Here is a 15,996-nt window from a genome sequence, read left to right as displayed (position 1 = left end):
GGGAGGCGAAACATCTTGCCTAGAGCATATCTAGAAATATATATAAAAATGGAGAAATAAAGTTTCACGTGTCATCATGTGTGAACATGCAGTGTTACTAAGTGGAATGAACAGTGGTTATGATGATGTCAGGTGGGGGCAGAAGGAAATGGGAAGATCATTAACTCCAGAGTCTATTTCTGTTCTACAAGAGAAATTGACCATCTCTTCTTTTTTCTCCTTTTGTTTTTGTCTTTTGTCTCAGACTGATTGAAGGAAAGAAGGGAGTCAAAGTGGAAAACAGACCTTTCCTCTCAAAACTCATCTTTTTCAATGTTTCTGAACATGACTATGGAAACTACACTTGTGTGGCCTCCAACAAATTGGGCCACACCAATGCCAGCATCACGCTATTTGGTGAGACTGTGCCCTGAATGGGCCACTGAGAGTCTGAAGTGTGGGTCACTGGAGGGTTGGAGGAGGGTCTGAAGTTAGGCAGGGAGAATGAAAGACTTGGGGTGGTATACAAATGTGAAAGTAAATATCAGGGTAGGGAAAAAATGAAAAAGAGCATCCATTTCATTCTACAATGAGAAAAATCCTGAAACAGAAGAAAACATTGGGATGCCAAAATTCCATTTTTCTCCCCTCAGTAATGTCTCCTGAAATGACTTGAGAATAACTGGGTAAACTTAAAGTACCTAGAGAGGAGTACGTACTACTTCAATATTTTCTTCCCTGGATTAACATAACATGTGCCCTTTTCTGAAACTTTCCCCACCCATTGGGATGTGAGAAAAACTGAATTATATTTTTACAAAAACAGAATTACAGGCCTGTGTATCTTTAATCATATTAGCTACAGAGGGAGAAGTAAGACAGAAAATGAGGATCTTTCCAAGTTCCCCATTTGGTCCATGGATGTTGTATGGCTGGATTAAAACATTTGTCCATCCAAACCATCATCTTGAAAGATGTCACATAGTCATTCATACATGAATTCTTTAAACATTCATTGAGGGACTAATCATATAATGCTTAGTGCTCTGTCTTCATTCCATGTCTGGCAACTGTGTTGGTTCCAGAAGCAGGTACCCAAGCTCCGTGGTAGGTCCACAGATGCCCAGCCCTCTGTTAATAGATGTCTATGCAGAGTAGGTCTTCATCCCTGTATGTGCCTCCAGGCACCTGGTGGGGGCTTTCATTCTTTGATGGATACAGAACCTCCCTACAGGACACATGATTAATTCCAGTTGCCTCCTGCACAAACCCCTCAGTAAGTCTGGGATCTTTTCAAATCAATTATCCATAACCTCCATGTTAAGAAACACGCTTTAATTTGATAAGAAAGGAAATAAAAGGAATTTGACAGAAAACTGGCAAACGTGACTGTTTCTATTCTGAGAAATCCTGGATAATCTCATAGCCTCAAGGGCCTCACTGTCCACCCTGCCCTGGCATGTGCCCCTGATGGCAGTGTAGGCTGTCTCCTGACAACTCTGCTTCCAAGTCATATTTGGCTGGTGTCCTTCTCAGCACATGAATTCTAGCTCAGCATTATCTGGGAGGACCTGGAAGGGGAAGGCTGCCCTCGATCTCAGAACCTGCAGCTCAGGATGGGGAGAACTGTGATTAGAGTGATTGATCTATCTGGCATCTCTGGAACAATGATGTTCATGAGTTCCCTTCACTTTTGTCAGCCTCTTTTGGTTTTGTTTTGGAGTTTTTTTGGCAGTTGTCTCTAAATACATAGAGAGCCTGGATTGGAGAGGAACAGTTCCCCCTTTCTTTTCTTGCAAATCTATAGCTCTCCCACAGTCTCCCTTCAGCCCATTTCCAGTCCTGCTTTGCACCCAAGGCAGTCCCCATTCTTCAAATGGTCTTCCTCCTTCTTTGACCTCTTTTTCTGATGTGAGCCATGGTTTTGCCATTGACTTTATGATTCTTGTCTAATTCCCAGCCTTTTCCCTTAAGCCAACTCAAGGTGAAATAGCAGCAAACTTTTGTAAAGAGTGAAATAGCTGTCATTTATGACATGAAAAGCAGTGAAGCGTGTGTTATAAAAATACTCTTTCAGTAGACACACGCGTGGCCATGACAACATCTGCTTTCCCCTCTGGTCCCACCACTGATATGAGAGCATTCACCCTGTGTGTCCTTTGGGATTTTCTTGCCATTGTCAGTTTTCTGGAGGCTGGGGTTCTCTAAAAAACACATTAAAAAGTGATAGTACCTATTCAATTAAGATTAGAAGGACTGGGTCAAAGAAAGAGGAATGTAGTATATGTGAGATGTTATTTAACATAGGTGGTCTCAGAGCTGTGACGTGCTACATCTCTAAAATGGAGATTAAATTTGCAGCATCTCCCCATTGAATCAGTCAGAAGCCAATTCCATTTTCTAGTCTCAGTTGAGAGACGGTTCCTAAGGAGCCAGTCACAGATTACTGCCTGGGTGTCATCATTCCATGGAGCTAGCGAAACCCCACTAATCTTTGAAAGGAGTGTTTCCGACCCATTGGCTCTGACCAAGTCTAGCCCAGACATTACTGTGGCTCCTAGGCTCATCACTGAGGCTCACCGTCAATGAAAGCCTTGGACAAATATAAGTTGGTCAGGGAATTCTCCATGTCGCTTTCCATTAAGAGTCATGAAGTAGATGTGAGCAGATTGCAAAGCAGGTTTACTTTCCGTGATTATGCATTCATAGTGAATTTTATTTTCCAACATCATCACAGAAAGCCAACTACATTACCATCATTTTGTTGCCAACTTGTGTGTAAACTGTGCACTCCTAATGCCTACCATGAGCAGTGTCTTCGAGAGGATGCTCAGGCCAAAAAGGGCAGGGTGGTCCTTCCCATTGCGAACTGCCTGGGACTGCATGGCCTTCAGTGCACTTGGGACTTTCATCCTCATATTCTTGAGTCACGGAGGTTCAGGGGAACCTTATTCCCATCATGGTCCCATGGGGTCATACATAAATTTCTGACCTTGGTCTCCCAAGATGACACAGTGGGGGTGAGTGCAGGGGTGAGGCTATGGTAGAAAAATCTCAGGAAAGGGACACTGGTCCTTTGTTATTGAGTCAGAGCCACAGGACTCAGCTCAGGACAAGCTAGGCATGAATCCATCTGCACTGGAGAATAAGTAGAGTGGCCAGCTCTCTCCCACCCCAGCCATCCCAGACACGTGTGGAAATGCTAAGCATTTTGGTATTTGTCTTGCTTCACCTTGTCCTGCCACCTTTGGTTTTTGTGTCTTCTTTTATTTGGCCATTCTTCCAGAAATGCTTGTGAAAGGCAGTATACAAACTATATATGACAAATATATAGCTACTGTATATAATATATGTGTTTGTTTTCATTTTTCTCTCCTGTATGTCCCTCACCTGACTTAGAACTAAATGAGCCTACAAGCTCAACTTTGTTGCAAGGTCAGTATCCCCTCACTTTATGTTTTTTGGTCCTCCCCGTCAATCCCCCAATCCCTTTCCCTCTCTGTACCCTGCTGGGCATTACCTGACAGTCCTATCAATCAAATGGCTTAGAAGATGACAGTAGAATGTTATTTAAGGAGGTTCTTGGGACTTTGTGAAACGTCCAAAGATGGCTGTCTTTTTCTCTGCTCATCCCTTGCCAATCATGTCCTAGGAGGGCTGGCAGGGGAGAGGATAATAAAGCATCAGTAAAATCTCAAAACCCAAAGATCAACGAGATCAGTGGCAAATATGAAGGGAGTAAATCTGAACTCAGAGGAAGACAACCCAACTGAGTGTTTCTTATACCAGAAGACCTGCTGATTGTCCCTCAGCAACAGAATCAAACACAAGTACTTCATGACTTGTACATTCCATCCATGAATCCAGCCATTCCCAAGGCTCTCTAAAGGAGAAGAACAGGCATGGTGCCCCATGATAGCCCCCAGCAAGTGGTGATCCAGAGTGGGCACCACTGACTTCTAGTTCAGAGCTTGACCTCGAGGAATTCTCTGTTCTTGAGAAATTCACTAAACCTTATTTGGATTATGTTTCCTCCTCTATAAAGTGTAATAGATATGTTTTATCCCTCTCAGAGAATTGTTTCAACATTCAACTGGAAATGCATATTGAAAGGCTTTGAAAACAGTTAGGTGCATTTGGATTCTCCAGATATAAGCTGAAAGACCAGGCCCCTACAGAGCACACTATAGATCTATCACCTGGTGTCCCAGCCCCTTGACACCCTCTTACACCACAAACCCTTGCCCATGTGTGACTCCTGTATTACTCGCCACTCTGCACATCCCTTTCAGTTTTCTCAAGGTTCACTGTGACCATGACTAAATACTGTACTGAGCAGTGAAATAAAACTTCTTCCCTGTGCTGCTGTTCTCCTCTTGGGGTGAGTATGGATCCCAGCAGGAGTCCTGCAAAGGCAGCTGGAAGAGAAGTGGCTTTCCCTGCCTCCCAGCTCAATCTTCTGGCCTCCCTCTTCCTACCTTACCCATGCCCATCCTGTTATTCCGTTCACATTCTGTGTGTGCCAATAATCATGGGAGGATGGCAGTCGGCATGAGAGGTGGGAGGCAGAGATAGAAAGAAATGAATTATTTGGGGAGCTGTTTGACAGGTGAGGAAAAATACTTTTATCATGAAAAGTGTCAGGGCTGTCTTATTCACCTTGGTGATGTATATACTACCATGGTGATGAACCACAAGTAGGAAAAGGAAACAGAAATAAGAAGGAAAAGAGAAGTCAATGGACGTGTTCAGATTCAACTTGTGATTCATCTTATGTGTACGGAACCCCTGCAGGAGGCATATTCACAGATCTAAAATAGCATCAGAAAAGGAGCTTACATAAATGGTATGAAGGAAGTGAGGTCTGCAGGGAGGCAGCTGATGCTATGCATGTGCTTCCGGAAGTTCTGTACTGATTCTGACCTGTAGAACTTCATTCTCAGAGAAAATAGGAGCTTTTGAAACTCAGGTCATGGTGTCTAACAAGCTGACACTTCATTAAAGTTGTATACAGCCCAGAGAACAGCATCATCCCACTCCAACACCATCGCCAAGAAAAGCAACCAGAAACCAAAGCAAACACATCACTGTACCTGGTGCCTAAGTATGAGACTAGGACCTGGAGACAACGTTCTCAGCTCCATCCGCTGAGACAAGCCTGGGCTGCCTCACCTCCCTATTTTGTGAACTGACCAATTTGAGGGATCCTACCTCAATGCCAAATATCTACTGTTATTCCAAGTGTGTCCAACCCCTCATCCCAGCAAACTTCTTGGGTGCAGGGGATGGGTCAGGTAGAAGGTGTAGATTGTGGGGATTGGAATGTTTAAACAGTTGGCTTTATGAGGTCATCAGCATACCTTCTGCAGTCTGCACAACTAGGAATATTTTAAAGGAAATAGACCTTGCATCTGGGCACATGTACCACATTCATCTGTGTTCATTTTCCCCTCTTCTTTGCCAGTCTCCAATAAAATAGGTAGCTGCCTATTTTCTCTGGGAGTATCTCCAGGTTATGCTCATCTTATCTAAGAAATACAAGAAAGATTTATACGAATACGTGCATTTCCACTGATAGGGAACTCGTGGCTTTAAGAGATGTTCAAAGCTATTTTGCTACCCAAAATCTAGATGGGCTAGAAGGATTTTGATAAGAGAATTTCATTCCTACTCAGCATTTTTTGCCACCCTTGAAGTATTTCTCTGCCTCCATTTTGCAAACACAACGGATTGCATGTCACCTTCTCATATTAATATTTGGTGGTACAAGACTCTCGCAGTGATAAATAAGAGTTAAGGGCTGTGTCTCCATCACTCACAGGACTTCTGCACAAGCAAGTGTGCCAGGCTTCACTGAAAGCTCAGCGGCTCCCCAGAGGCTTCTTTTCCATCCCTGCTCTTGGTTCGCATTCAGACAGACTTGATGGTATCAGAGGGCTGGAAAAGGGTAATTGATTAATGCTGGTGAACCTTAGAGTGACCACCAAGACAATTTATTAAAGAATAGGGAACTAAAGTAAACTCTGGGTATCAGAACAGAACAACTGCAACCCAGTTCTTCCCTGCAAGAGATTGAAGATTGTTAGTTAGGCCAAGGCACCAAGGCATCCAACAGTTAGCATTTCTATGGCATGTGTATATCAAATACTAGAAGGTGCAAAATTCTTTAGTGTCCTTCTAGAAGTGTGTGTCCATTCTTACCCATACCTCTGCCTATTAAAATTAGATAGGAGCCCTGTACATGGATTCAGCTAAGAGTATTGGCTTTGCTGGCAAAAAAAAAAAAATCACTTCATGAGTTGAACCAGAATCTCTGAATATAGATGGACTTGGAAACTTAGTGTATAGACAGTTCTTTTTTTAAGTTATTTTTTCTTTTTTGTCTCCCTCTTTCTCCTTACCTTCCTTTTTAGTTCCTTGTTCCATTCTTCCTTTCTCCCTCCTTCCCCCCCTTCCTTTTTCATTCTCTTCACTATCGTTTCCCTCAACTTCTTAATAAAGAAAAATACGTGATTGTTTCTGTTCTCAGTAGCTAAGGTGTAACTCAAAGCCTTGAGCTTATGGCTAGGACTGTCTCTGGCATAGTTTGTGCTCTAGAAGCACAACCTAACAGAAGCCTGTCAGTGACACATAGAAGACAGTATCAGTGTCCCCGAGTCTCTTGTTAGTGTCAAAGCACAGGGGTTGGATGGAGCCAGCATGCTGGGTTTGGAGTACATGTAAAGCCTGCCTTACCTTCATTTCCTCCTTGTTATGAGCAAAGACAGAAGGAGACTCTGTTTAACTCAGGTTCAAACACCGCTGCCTGGAAAAGCCAGTGAATAAATTCTAGCTAAGGTCAAGGCAGAGTGTGAATTCTTCTTCACCTTTGTTGATACTAAAGAGAATTGGCCTTTCAAATTGAGTGTGCTGGGATTCAGAGTGGGGAAAAGAAAGCTAGATGGGAACAATTAAGCTGAAGTGGTTCTCAGATCTTTTCTGAATATAAAATCACTCTGTTATCTAGAGTAAGAACTTATGCCTTCAATTTACTCTCTGTTCTGATAACCCCAATTGCCAGAGAAGAACTTCTCTGTGTCCTCCAGCCCAGTCAGAAGCAGCGCCCCCATGTGTCTGGGGGTAAAAGTTATATGACTTCTTTATCTCTCCAAGCCTCTCTTCAGACTGTCCTTCATCCTTCCAATTCTCTCCTCCTTGCCACAAGAATACTCACAAATTAGTGGTACCGACATGGCAACGGCTTCTGCTTACTTTCTGTGCTGGTTTTAATGACTAGCAAGTATCCAGAGGACTGTCCTTGCTGAATGCACAGACACCATGGACCACCAGTCCTGCCTTATCTCTGTCATTCTGGCTTTACATCATGTCTCCTTTAAGTCACAAAACACTCAGCCATAGATCACTACTTACATCTTTATATCTTCAGAGTGGCTTCTCAGGGTTGGTAATGTCCACTTAAATCAAGCAGATTTTCTTATGTCAGGTGCCCTTGAAGGAGAATTTGCATGGTAGGCATTGATCTGATTTTGAACAAAACATGGTAGGCATGCTTGGGATGAATTATATTTGTGTTGCCTTGCTGTGTGCAAGGAACTTTGCACAAAGAACACAGACTGCAGACATATCACTTCCATGCAAAGACTACAATGCCATTTTCCACCCTTTCTATATCAAAAGTGAACAATGGCAGAGGGCATTAGCTACAAAGGGGAGAGATAAAAAATGAAGGGCAGAGACGACCTCTGGCATCAGGTCAGCAGAAGAGATGTGAGCAAGGTAGGTGGTCCTGAGAAGTGAAGTTGGTAACATCCAGTCACAGAGGGAAGCTGGCAGCACAGGCTCCACAGGGAGGTCCAGGGAGTGTGGCTGGGCAGCAAGTACATCCTCAGTTGGCCCCAGAGAGATGAGCCTATGGGACAGCTTCACATCGCTGGATGCATAAAATGAAGTCAGATATCAAAACTGCAGTTTCACCCGGCCCTGCTCTCTCATAGATAAATGCATGTCAAACTTGCACCTTTCAAGCGCAGCATGAGCAACTACATCCTGACTGCTGTAGTATAAGTCAGCCCAGCCACGCACTTAGGACCCATAGAGGTCAGCAACTTTGTGGACAGTCTGATGACCAGCTCAGAAACTTGTTCCACAAAGAGACCTGACTTGGCACCTTAGGCTCCAATAGTATAGCCACATCTCCTGCCAAATCAGTGGATGTTTTGACTCTGCCTCCACCTGAAGTCCACTCTGACCATTATTCACACCCTTCCTCAGATGCTAGCTCACTACCAGCTACCTCAGAAAACAAAAGGGGGTCACTGTGAGCTCAGGGCTGTGGTCAGAGCGGCAAGGGGCCGAGGCAGGAGGCCTGGGCAAGCTCTTGGGCTGTGAGTGCTGGCTCATTCGGAAAACCACCTGCGTGCAAAGGGAGTGCCTCTCACTGCTTCCACCTTAACAGTGGCTTGTTTTTAATTTCTTTTAGAAGTGAAAACTACAGCCCCGACCCCCTGGAAAGGTTGGTATATTTATTATTCAGGTAGCTGCTGCCTTGGTGGGGACGGAGTCTGTAAAACTTCACTTCCTTCCAAGATGCCTTCTTTTCTGAGCTTAGCCCAGGAAGCAAGGACCCTCCCCTGACCTTGATCTGCTCTGTGTCAGTTCAGATTAACCCCTCCTCAAGGACACCCTACCCTCTGTGGGTAGCTCCCACTCGCACAAGTCTAACTTGTCTTTGCTGGCAGCACTAATGAGCACCTGTCAGTGCCTAGAATAGCTCCATCTCTGGGCAATCCCACACCACACCTGGTCTCTCTTTGCTCACGGTCGCTCTCATGCAATGATCTTCTCAAATCTTGGCCTTGCACACTACCCTTTGCTTCCCCCTTCTCTCTTCTGCTGTCTCTAACTTGGAGCTGGAAGGGAAGCAGGGAGAGGGAGGTGAAATGGGAGGAAGGGGAGGTTCTGGGGTGAGTCACTTGGCTAGGAATAAAATGTGTCTTCTTTGAGGCTTTCATTCCTGCCAGATGTTTCCGATGGATAATTGACACTCATCACAGTTCTCTGGGACCCTAACTGTCCTGGTAATTAGTCTCTTTAGGCCTCCGCAGCTCTCTAATGAGATAGAGGCAATAAAGGCATCCAGTGTGGAGTGGAGGCGTGGCTGGATGAAGAACAGAGGCCTCATCTGTGTGGCTGTGTCACCAAGCAGATGGGCCGAGCTGTCATTCTGCCCAGCACTGGTTCTGAGAGAGCCGCGCCTAGGACACTGTGACCCATGCCTGCCTGGACAGAGATCCTCATCTCCTTGCATCCACCCATGCGGCATTCATCTGGGGTGGGGCAAGGCTGGGCCCCACTTTCTCTTCTCTTCACCCTCAGATGCTCAAGCGAAGCATTCAGCTCTAAGTTAGTGGAAGAAAACTGCATTTAGAGGCAAACTCATGGGACACCAGGAAAGCCACCTATTGAAAGGAGATAACCCTCCTCTCCTACATAAATGCATCAGGTGTTGGGATCGATACCTCTCCAGCTACAAGCATTCTTCCAGATTCCCTAGTCCAGTGGCTTTGCCTCTTTGTAGACACTCACTTGGCACCAGGATTTTCAGTGACTTTTATTGCCTTTAATTAGGAAAACGGAACAGAGGTGTCCAGAAGAGAGAATAGAGGTAAAACAGGGCAAGAAGTTTTTTGTTTTATTTCTCACTGGGTTTCTGTTCTCCAAGTACAACATTAAGAGAAAGAAAACAGAAAGACGGAGTAAATATGGACAGGTCAGCAGGAGTCAAAGTACTCTTTACTTTAGTCAACAAACATTTGTTGGTCACCTGCCATGGGCCAGTAAGACAAAGCATTGTCTTTAGGAAGCTGAGTACTGCTCAGACAATACATCTAGACAGGGAAAATTAGAATCCAAGAGGGCAACTGTTTAAATAGTAGGGTTCACATGGTACTGAAAGGGCAACCCTGAGCCAAGCAAAGAAGGCTACCTGGAGGAGATGGCTGAGGCTGGGACAGAAACTGGAATGAGGAGCAGGAGCAATGAGATGAAGAGCATTTCAGAGAGGCAGCATGTGTGAAGGAGGGAAAGAGGGTGCTGGCCTGTGTCGGTGTGTGGGTCTGCACATGCCCGTGTGCAGAGGAGAGGGGGACACAGGGACGGAGTACAGAAGAGAGGCGAAGGGAACAGAGCAGGCAGATCACTCAAGAGTGGTGCACATCCTACCAAGAAGGTGGACGTGGGGCGAGGATGTAGCAATGTGGCTCCCCTGCCTGCCCCACAAGGGCAAGGACCAGAGTTTGATCCCCAGTACCAAAAATAATAATAATAATAATAATAATAATAATAATAATAATAATAATAATAAAAGAAGGTGGATAATTTTGGGTAGGGCTCTAGGACTCAGCCTAGAATGATCACTTTGGTTAGCATAAACATATTCGAGAAGCCCCAGTGGCCTCCCTTGGGAAAATATGCCCAGACCCCCTGCCTCGGGGCTGCTGCTCTTTCTTACTGCTTCTGCCCAACTCATCCTGGCCTGGTTTCCTGGCTGTGCCACAGGACAGACAGGATCATGGGGAGGCTGGTTGTGAGGAATGGAAGGAGTGGGAGGGTGGGATGAGGCTGGATGTGGTCGCAGACAGGGTATGGAAGGCCCTCTTGGGCCTGGATAGGAGCACCAGGGAGACACCTTGAGGTTTTCCAGGACAATACTACAAGGGAGAGGATGCATTTGCAGGCACCTGGTGGCCTTTTTCTGCTCTCTATAGGAAGTTTTCTGGCACTGAGGGTTAGGGTGTCTCCTAGGAGGAGCAGAATCACAAAGGAGCTCTGAGGCATGCAACAGAACAAGGGAGTCAGTCAGGCAGAGAGCCTGGCAGAGCTGCCGGTCCCTGTGACAGGCCAGCCCAGAGCCTCATCCAAGTTGCAGAGTCCCTGGACCAGAAACAAGGTGTTCCGCCCTTGCTTACATGGTAACAGCCAGGCTCCTGCTGGGTGAACACCGAGCTCATGCCTCTGTCCCTTCCCTGTCAGCCCTGGAGGAAGAGGATACAGAAGAGAGAAAATCTAAATACTCTCAGTGTTTGGATTTGACTTCCATCTCTTTTATCACTAGGCATCTTCTTGGCCATGGCAGGGAGGTGGGAGGAGTACAGTGGAAGAGTGTGTTGGAACCAAATAGGGAGTGGCCTTCAACGCAGTGTTTGCGGGTGTTCAGAAAAGCAAGAGAGAAGAAAGGAAAAGAAGCCACGTGCTGACAGCTCTTTGTCCTGCCAGTACAGTTGGATCCATTCTAGGCAACATGCAGTGAAGTGGAAGGTGATCACTGATTCTGTCCAGGGGAGACAAGGAGCCAGATCCCACAAAGGCCTGGTGGGCCAGGTGTACCTTGAAATCATCTTTGTGTCTTTGAGTCCTCAACCTCAGGCACAGGAGATGGCCTTGGTGGGAGGGAGCTTGCAGTGGTTCACAAGGCAGAGATGTCCTCCATGGGCAGTGTCAGGGAGATGCTTCTCTCCTATGACCCCAAGGAAGGGCCAGAGTAGATGACAGTGTATGGATATGAACAGGGAGTTCCTGCTGGTGGTTTGTGTAGAAACAATAGTCAGCTTCTAGAAGACATAACAAACTAGTGATCAATCCTAAGTGACAACGGAAATGTGAGACTTCAGGACTTTCATAGCTATGCTCCTCTGTCACCTGTGTCCCCTAGGATGCATTCACTGTTGTGTGGCCCACCAGGTAGCCTCCATGCAGGGAAGAGCACAGAAGGAGCTTCCCCAGGCTACTCAGCACAAGTATAAACACTTGCACCACCAAGAAATTCTGGCTTTAGGAGTGCTGTGCCCCACACCCAAGGGAACAGGAGTTTCCACAGCCTGTTGTATGTCACTGCCCTAAATAAAATGTTCATCTCAAAGAGCTAAGAAAGAAAATCATGTGGGTAGTTTCCTTGGGTTGGATATTTTAGGACTATGAAAATCCCATATGGAATCAAGAAGCCAGATTTGATTCCAATATGATTTAACCAGAAGTGGCTCCAGTACTGAGCAACATACACAGGCAGGATCTGTCCATATTCCCCACCCTTTGAGGACCTGGGCCCAGTGTGACCACCAGCTTTACACCCCTGCCTGTTAAACTCAAGGCCAGGGAGCATGCCATACTGGGTCAACTGAGAAGGTGTCCTGGTTCACAGGTACCTACCTGGTTCATTTGGGAATCCATTCCAGGTCCTGTTCAGGAATCACAGTTCCATTTGTTACTAGGGTCCTTGACTACAAGAGCCAGCAGAGTCAAAAAGCTTGTGCTGCAGAGCAATAGGGAAACTGCTAGGGAACTTTAATTCTCCTGGCTTTTGTGCTTGGGCTCATCTAAAAAGTCCCATGTTTGCAGGCCAGCTTGATGATTGCCTTGTAGGGAAATGTATTCCCTCTGCAGACACACCCTGAGGCAGCTTCTGCACCCTGTTGTCCACATAATCCCTAGTTATATCCACGTCCACACAGCAAAAGACCTCCTGTATCTTCACTCAGTCCCACCTCCACTACATGTGGGCTAGCTGGGGCCTTCAGGCAGTGATGCATGAGCAGTATCTGCCATTACCTGGTCCAGATGGGGAAAAGGCCAGGCAGTCCAGGTGGAGCCCGTGCCAGCCCTGAGATGGAATGATTGACAGAGTGGACGCTGTGCCCCATGCAGCAATGGCAGCAGGCAGACAGATTGTTCTGTCCAACAGGTCCTTCTCTGAACAACAGGCTGAGCAGCTGGAGGGTTGTGTGGATGTTTAAGGCAGTCAGAGCTCAGCGGAGTTGCGTGACCATGAGAACACTGCAGAGGTCTCACTTTATTGAATCTCTGTGTAGGACATGTACCCATCTGCCATTGCATTCTTAAACTTAACCCTGAGCAATGGCCCTAGCATGTTATACTGCAGCCAAGGAGCAGTGTTCACCAGGACACTCTTGACCCTGAGCCTCCTGTTCTCTCCTTGCCAGAGAAGGCTTCCTGTGGGACAGAGACCAATCACTGGAGGTCACAGTTCCAGAAGGCTCATTTCTAATGCAAGAGCTGAACACCGAGTGCTCTACGTCACCAGAAGAGCAGGCTGGGGGCACCAGAATGGGCCACAACTGGGGTTCTCTTCCATGTCTCACCAGGTGGCTCACTACCAGTATTTCTTTCCACAGGCCCAGGCGCTGTCAGTGAAGTGAGCAACGAGGCATCAAGTAGGGCAGGCTGTGTTTGGCTCCTTCCTCTCCTGGTCTTACACCTGCTCCTCAAATTTTGATGTGAGTGCTACTTCCCCCTGGGGAGAGCTGCCGCCACCACATCTACCAACACCACAGCACGGCAACATGACAGCAACAAGACAGAACCCAGCGAAACGGAGAATCACAGCCTAAGGGGACAGAAATTCGAGGGAGGGGGACAAAGAATACTTTGGGAAAGAAAAAAAAAAGTTTAAAAAAGGAAATTGAAAAATTGCCTTGCAGATATTTACGTATCACTGAGTTTTCTTTCTTTTCCCAAATGGGAAGAATGCACACCTGGCTTGGCTTGGACCCACCTGCAAGCTCACTCACTGTGTGACCTCTGTCGCCAGGGTGGGCAAGGGCTCAGCCACTCTGCCCCCTGAAGTGCCCCACCATGGAACATTCTGGAGTCGGCCATCCCAAACCCCATCAGTCCATAGAGACAAATGCAGAGTGGGACAGTGGCCCAGATGTGCCACGGCAGGCCTTGGGTAGATGGCGCCACCATTGCGTGTGTCCTGAAATGTGAATTTGAAACAGAAAGCGAAAGGAAACCAGACAGCCCGACAGCATCAATCCCACAAACAACAGTCACAAAAGATATTGTTAAACTTTTTTTTTTTTCATTTTACTACATGGACATCATGGATAATAAGGGATTTGGATTCATTATTAATTTTATTAATTATATTTTCTGATATGAGTCTAGAATTTAGTGCAAAAATGAGACAAACTAAACTACACACAGGAGAAGGGTGAAGTGTGTTTGTGAAACATTAAAAATGAATAGCGTGCTTCTTAACTAGGTTTACAACTGGTGGACCACACACCAGACACTAACCACCTGGTGAGGGTTTGGCATTTCCACCAAAACCACATCCAATTTAACCAACATCTCCACCAGCGTTACAGATTGCTCCTTTTCCTGATGTTTCATGCAGACAATGCTATGCTATCTCCATACTGTTTAGAAGTGAAAAGTTGATCTGCACTGTATCTGGGTTTGTTGGCTATGCTTCTTTTGAGACATATATTATACAGTATATATATATACATATATTTTTTTTGTTACAGTTCTAGCCATTTCGTTTCTCAGCAGGGTCCTTCCTCAGACATTACTGCATGCTGTATATGGCGTTAGCTGTGTGTTGACCTTCTAAAAGATGATAGAGTTTACTGGTAATTGTGTAATCAGCTCCTGCCTTTTTATTTTCTTGGGTTATTTACATGTCAGAGACATTTATAAAAAGTGAAAAGAAAAACGATGACAACAACAACCAATACCAGGCGCAGCATCTTTCCAGGTGTGGCTTTCTGTGGCCAAGGCCCTCGGCTGGTGGCCTGGCTGGCTGCTCCATGACGCCTTGGGGTGTTGACAGACAGCAAGCCTCTGAACCAACTAAACCGTTAGTAACACTTGCTTTAGCCCATTAAGGGAATCCCGGATGCCTTTGTGACCACTGGAGAATTTAATCCTCTTGGTTTATTTTATTTAATTTCCCACCTTTGTGTGAGTGTGTATGAAAGAGAAGAAAAATGCCATTTTTAGGTAACCTTTTTTCCTCCCTTGAAGTCTGGGAGCCAGAGCGGCCTCGGGGAGGGGTCCTGGATGTGATGAGGGAAAGTGATTGTGGGAAGGGGAGGGGGGTTGTCTCTGACTTGACATTAAAAAGTGTTCCATGTCCCTCTTCATCTGGTGTGCTGCCTCATTCTACAGCGGGCGTATGGGCCAGCCCTGCCTGGCTGGGCCTGAAGAAAAAAGAGGTTAAAAAAAAAAAAGAAAAGGGAAGTGGAGAGGATCATGGATCCCTCCAGGGGTGGCGGGGAATGTTCCCTGGTCGCTCTGACGACCAATAGAAGGGTCATGAGGCCACCTCTGTCCTCCTCAAAGGAAAAAGGGGATGTGTGGTTCTGGCAGGGACTATGCCTCAGTGGCTGCAGGAGTTCCTGACTGGAACATCGCCTCATCTGCTTGTGGGACAAATGTCAAATCCAGTGGTAGCTTTTGGGCCTGAGTAATTCTTGGAGTCAACATACCAAATGCGCATGTGCACACACACATACACACACACACACACACACACACACACACAAATAGCTAGAAACTCTATGGTGGTTGCTGTTCAATAATCCCAAATCCCATCAACCAATGTCTGAGACTCTTCCCTCCTTGTCCATCCTCTGCCCTCCAATCTCACTTTCAGTCACAGGTGAAGAAGGAAGGTATATTTTAATACACAATATTAGTGGGGTGATTTTAATATGTCCTGAGTGATCCTGGAAATTTAGTAAGTAGCAGAAGAGTCACTTGGAGACAGAAATGAGATCAGAGCCAGAACACTCAGGAATTAGTGTAAGCGTGTCTTCAAGTGTCAGTTTGCCTGGGAGGAGTTGGCATGTTTGGAAAGAAGCAGGTCATTTCCAACTGCCATTAGTGAAGCTGAGATGACACTGTTGACCACCTTTCTTCAGACCCTCTTGTCCTCCTACCTCAGGTCCCAGATACCCAAATTCTCCCCGATAGCAGTGTGGGGACAGTCTGGCCAAACATTCCAGATGTGCTGGTGTTGCCCCTCCCTATGTCCCCTAACTGCCAATGGTGAGGAGCTTCATTTTCCTTAGAATAAAAGCAAGTAGGTGAGAGTCATGCCTCTGCAGACACTCGCTGAGGGTTTGGGTGCAGATCATGACATGCAAGAACAGAGTAGGTTTCCATGTTCCTGAACTGCAGCCCAGAAAGTTCATAAATGAAGTGTGAATGAAG

The 15,996-nt window shown here is 46.1% G+C and overlaps 1 protein-coding gene and 1 long non-coding RNA gene across 6 annotated transcripts in view; one reads left to right on the top strand and one right to left on the bottom strand.

Moving 5' to 3' along the window:
• The window catches only part of Ntm (neurotrimin), a 981,237-nt gene extending 966,313 nt beyond the window's left edge, over positions 1-14,924 (top strand). For 2 of the 5 annotated variants that reach the window (XM_004862654.4, XM_013078814.3), the window contains exons 7-10: positions 245-396; positions 3,379-3,414; positions 8,459-8,491; positions 13,167-14,924. In XM_004862654.4, the coding sequence (XP_004862711.1) occupies positions 245-396; positions 3,379-3,414; positions 8,459-8,491; positions 13,167-13,267 (322 nt within the window). In that variant the 3' untranslated portion in view covers positions 13,268-14,924. The remainder of the gene's footprint in view (positions 1-244; positions 397-3,378; positions 3,415-8,458; positions 8,492-13,166) is intronic. The other 3 variants (XM_087214236.1, XM_087214235.1, XM_087214237.1) reach the window with 3 other exon arrangements.
• Positions 391-7,302, bottom strand: LOC110345426 (uncharacterized). The gene is made up of 3 exons (XR_002388748.2): positions 5,191-7,302; positions 3,500-3,636; positions 391-1,207 (listed from the first exon to the last, which is right to left on the bottom strand). It is a non-coding gene; the product is annotated as an uncharacterized LOC110345426 (long non-coding RNA).
• Positions 14,925-15,996: the final 1,072 nt, after the last annotated feature.

Source organism: Heterocephalus glaber, unplaced genomic scaffold (genome assembly GCF_053883595.1).
Source record: "Heterocephalus glaber isolate CG9 unplaced genomic scaffold, H.glaber_assembly_v1.0 deba00001446, whole genome shotgun sequence".
Taxonomy (NCBI): domain Eukaryota; kingdom Metazoa; phylum Chordata; class Mammalia; order Rodentia; family Bathyergidae; genus Heterocephalus; species Heterocephalus glaber.
The sequence above is the reverse complement of the archived record's forward strand: the minus strand, read 5'-3'. Positions and strand labels throughout refer to the sequence as shown.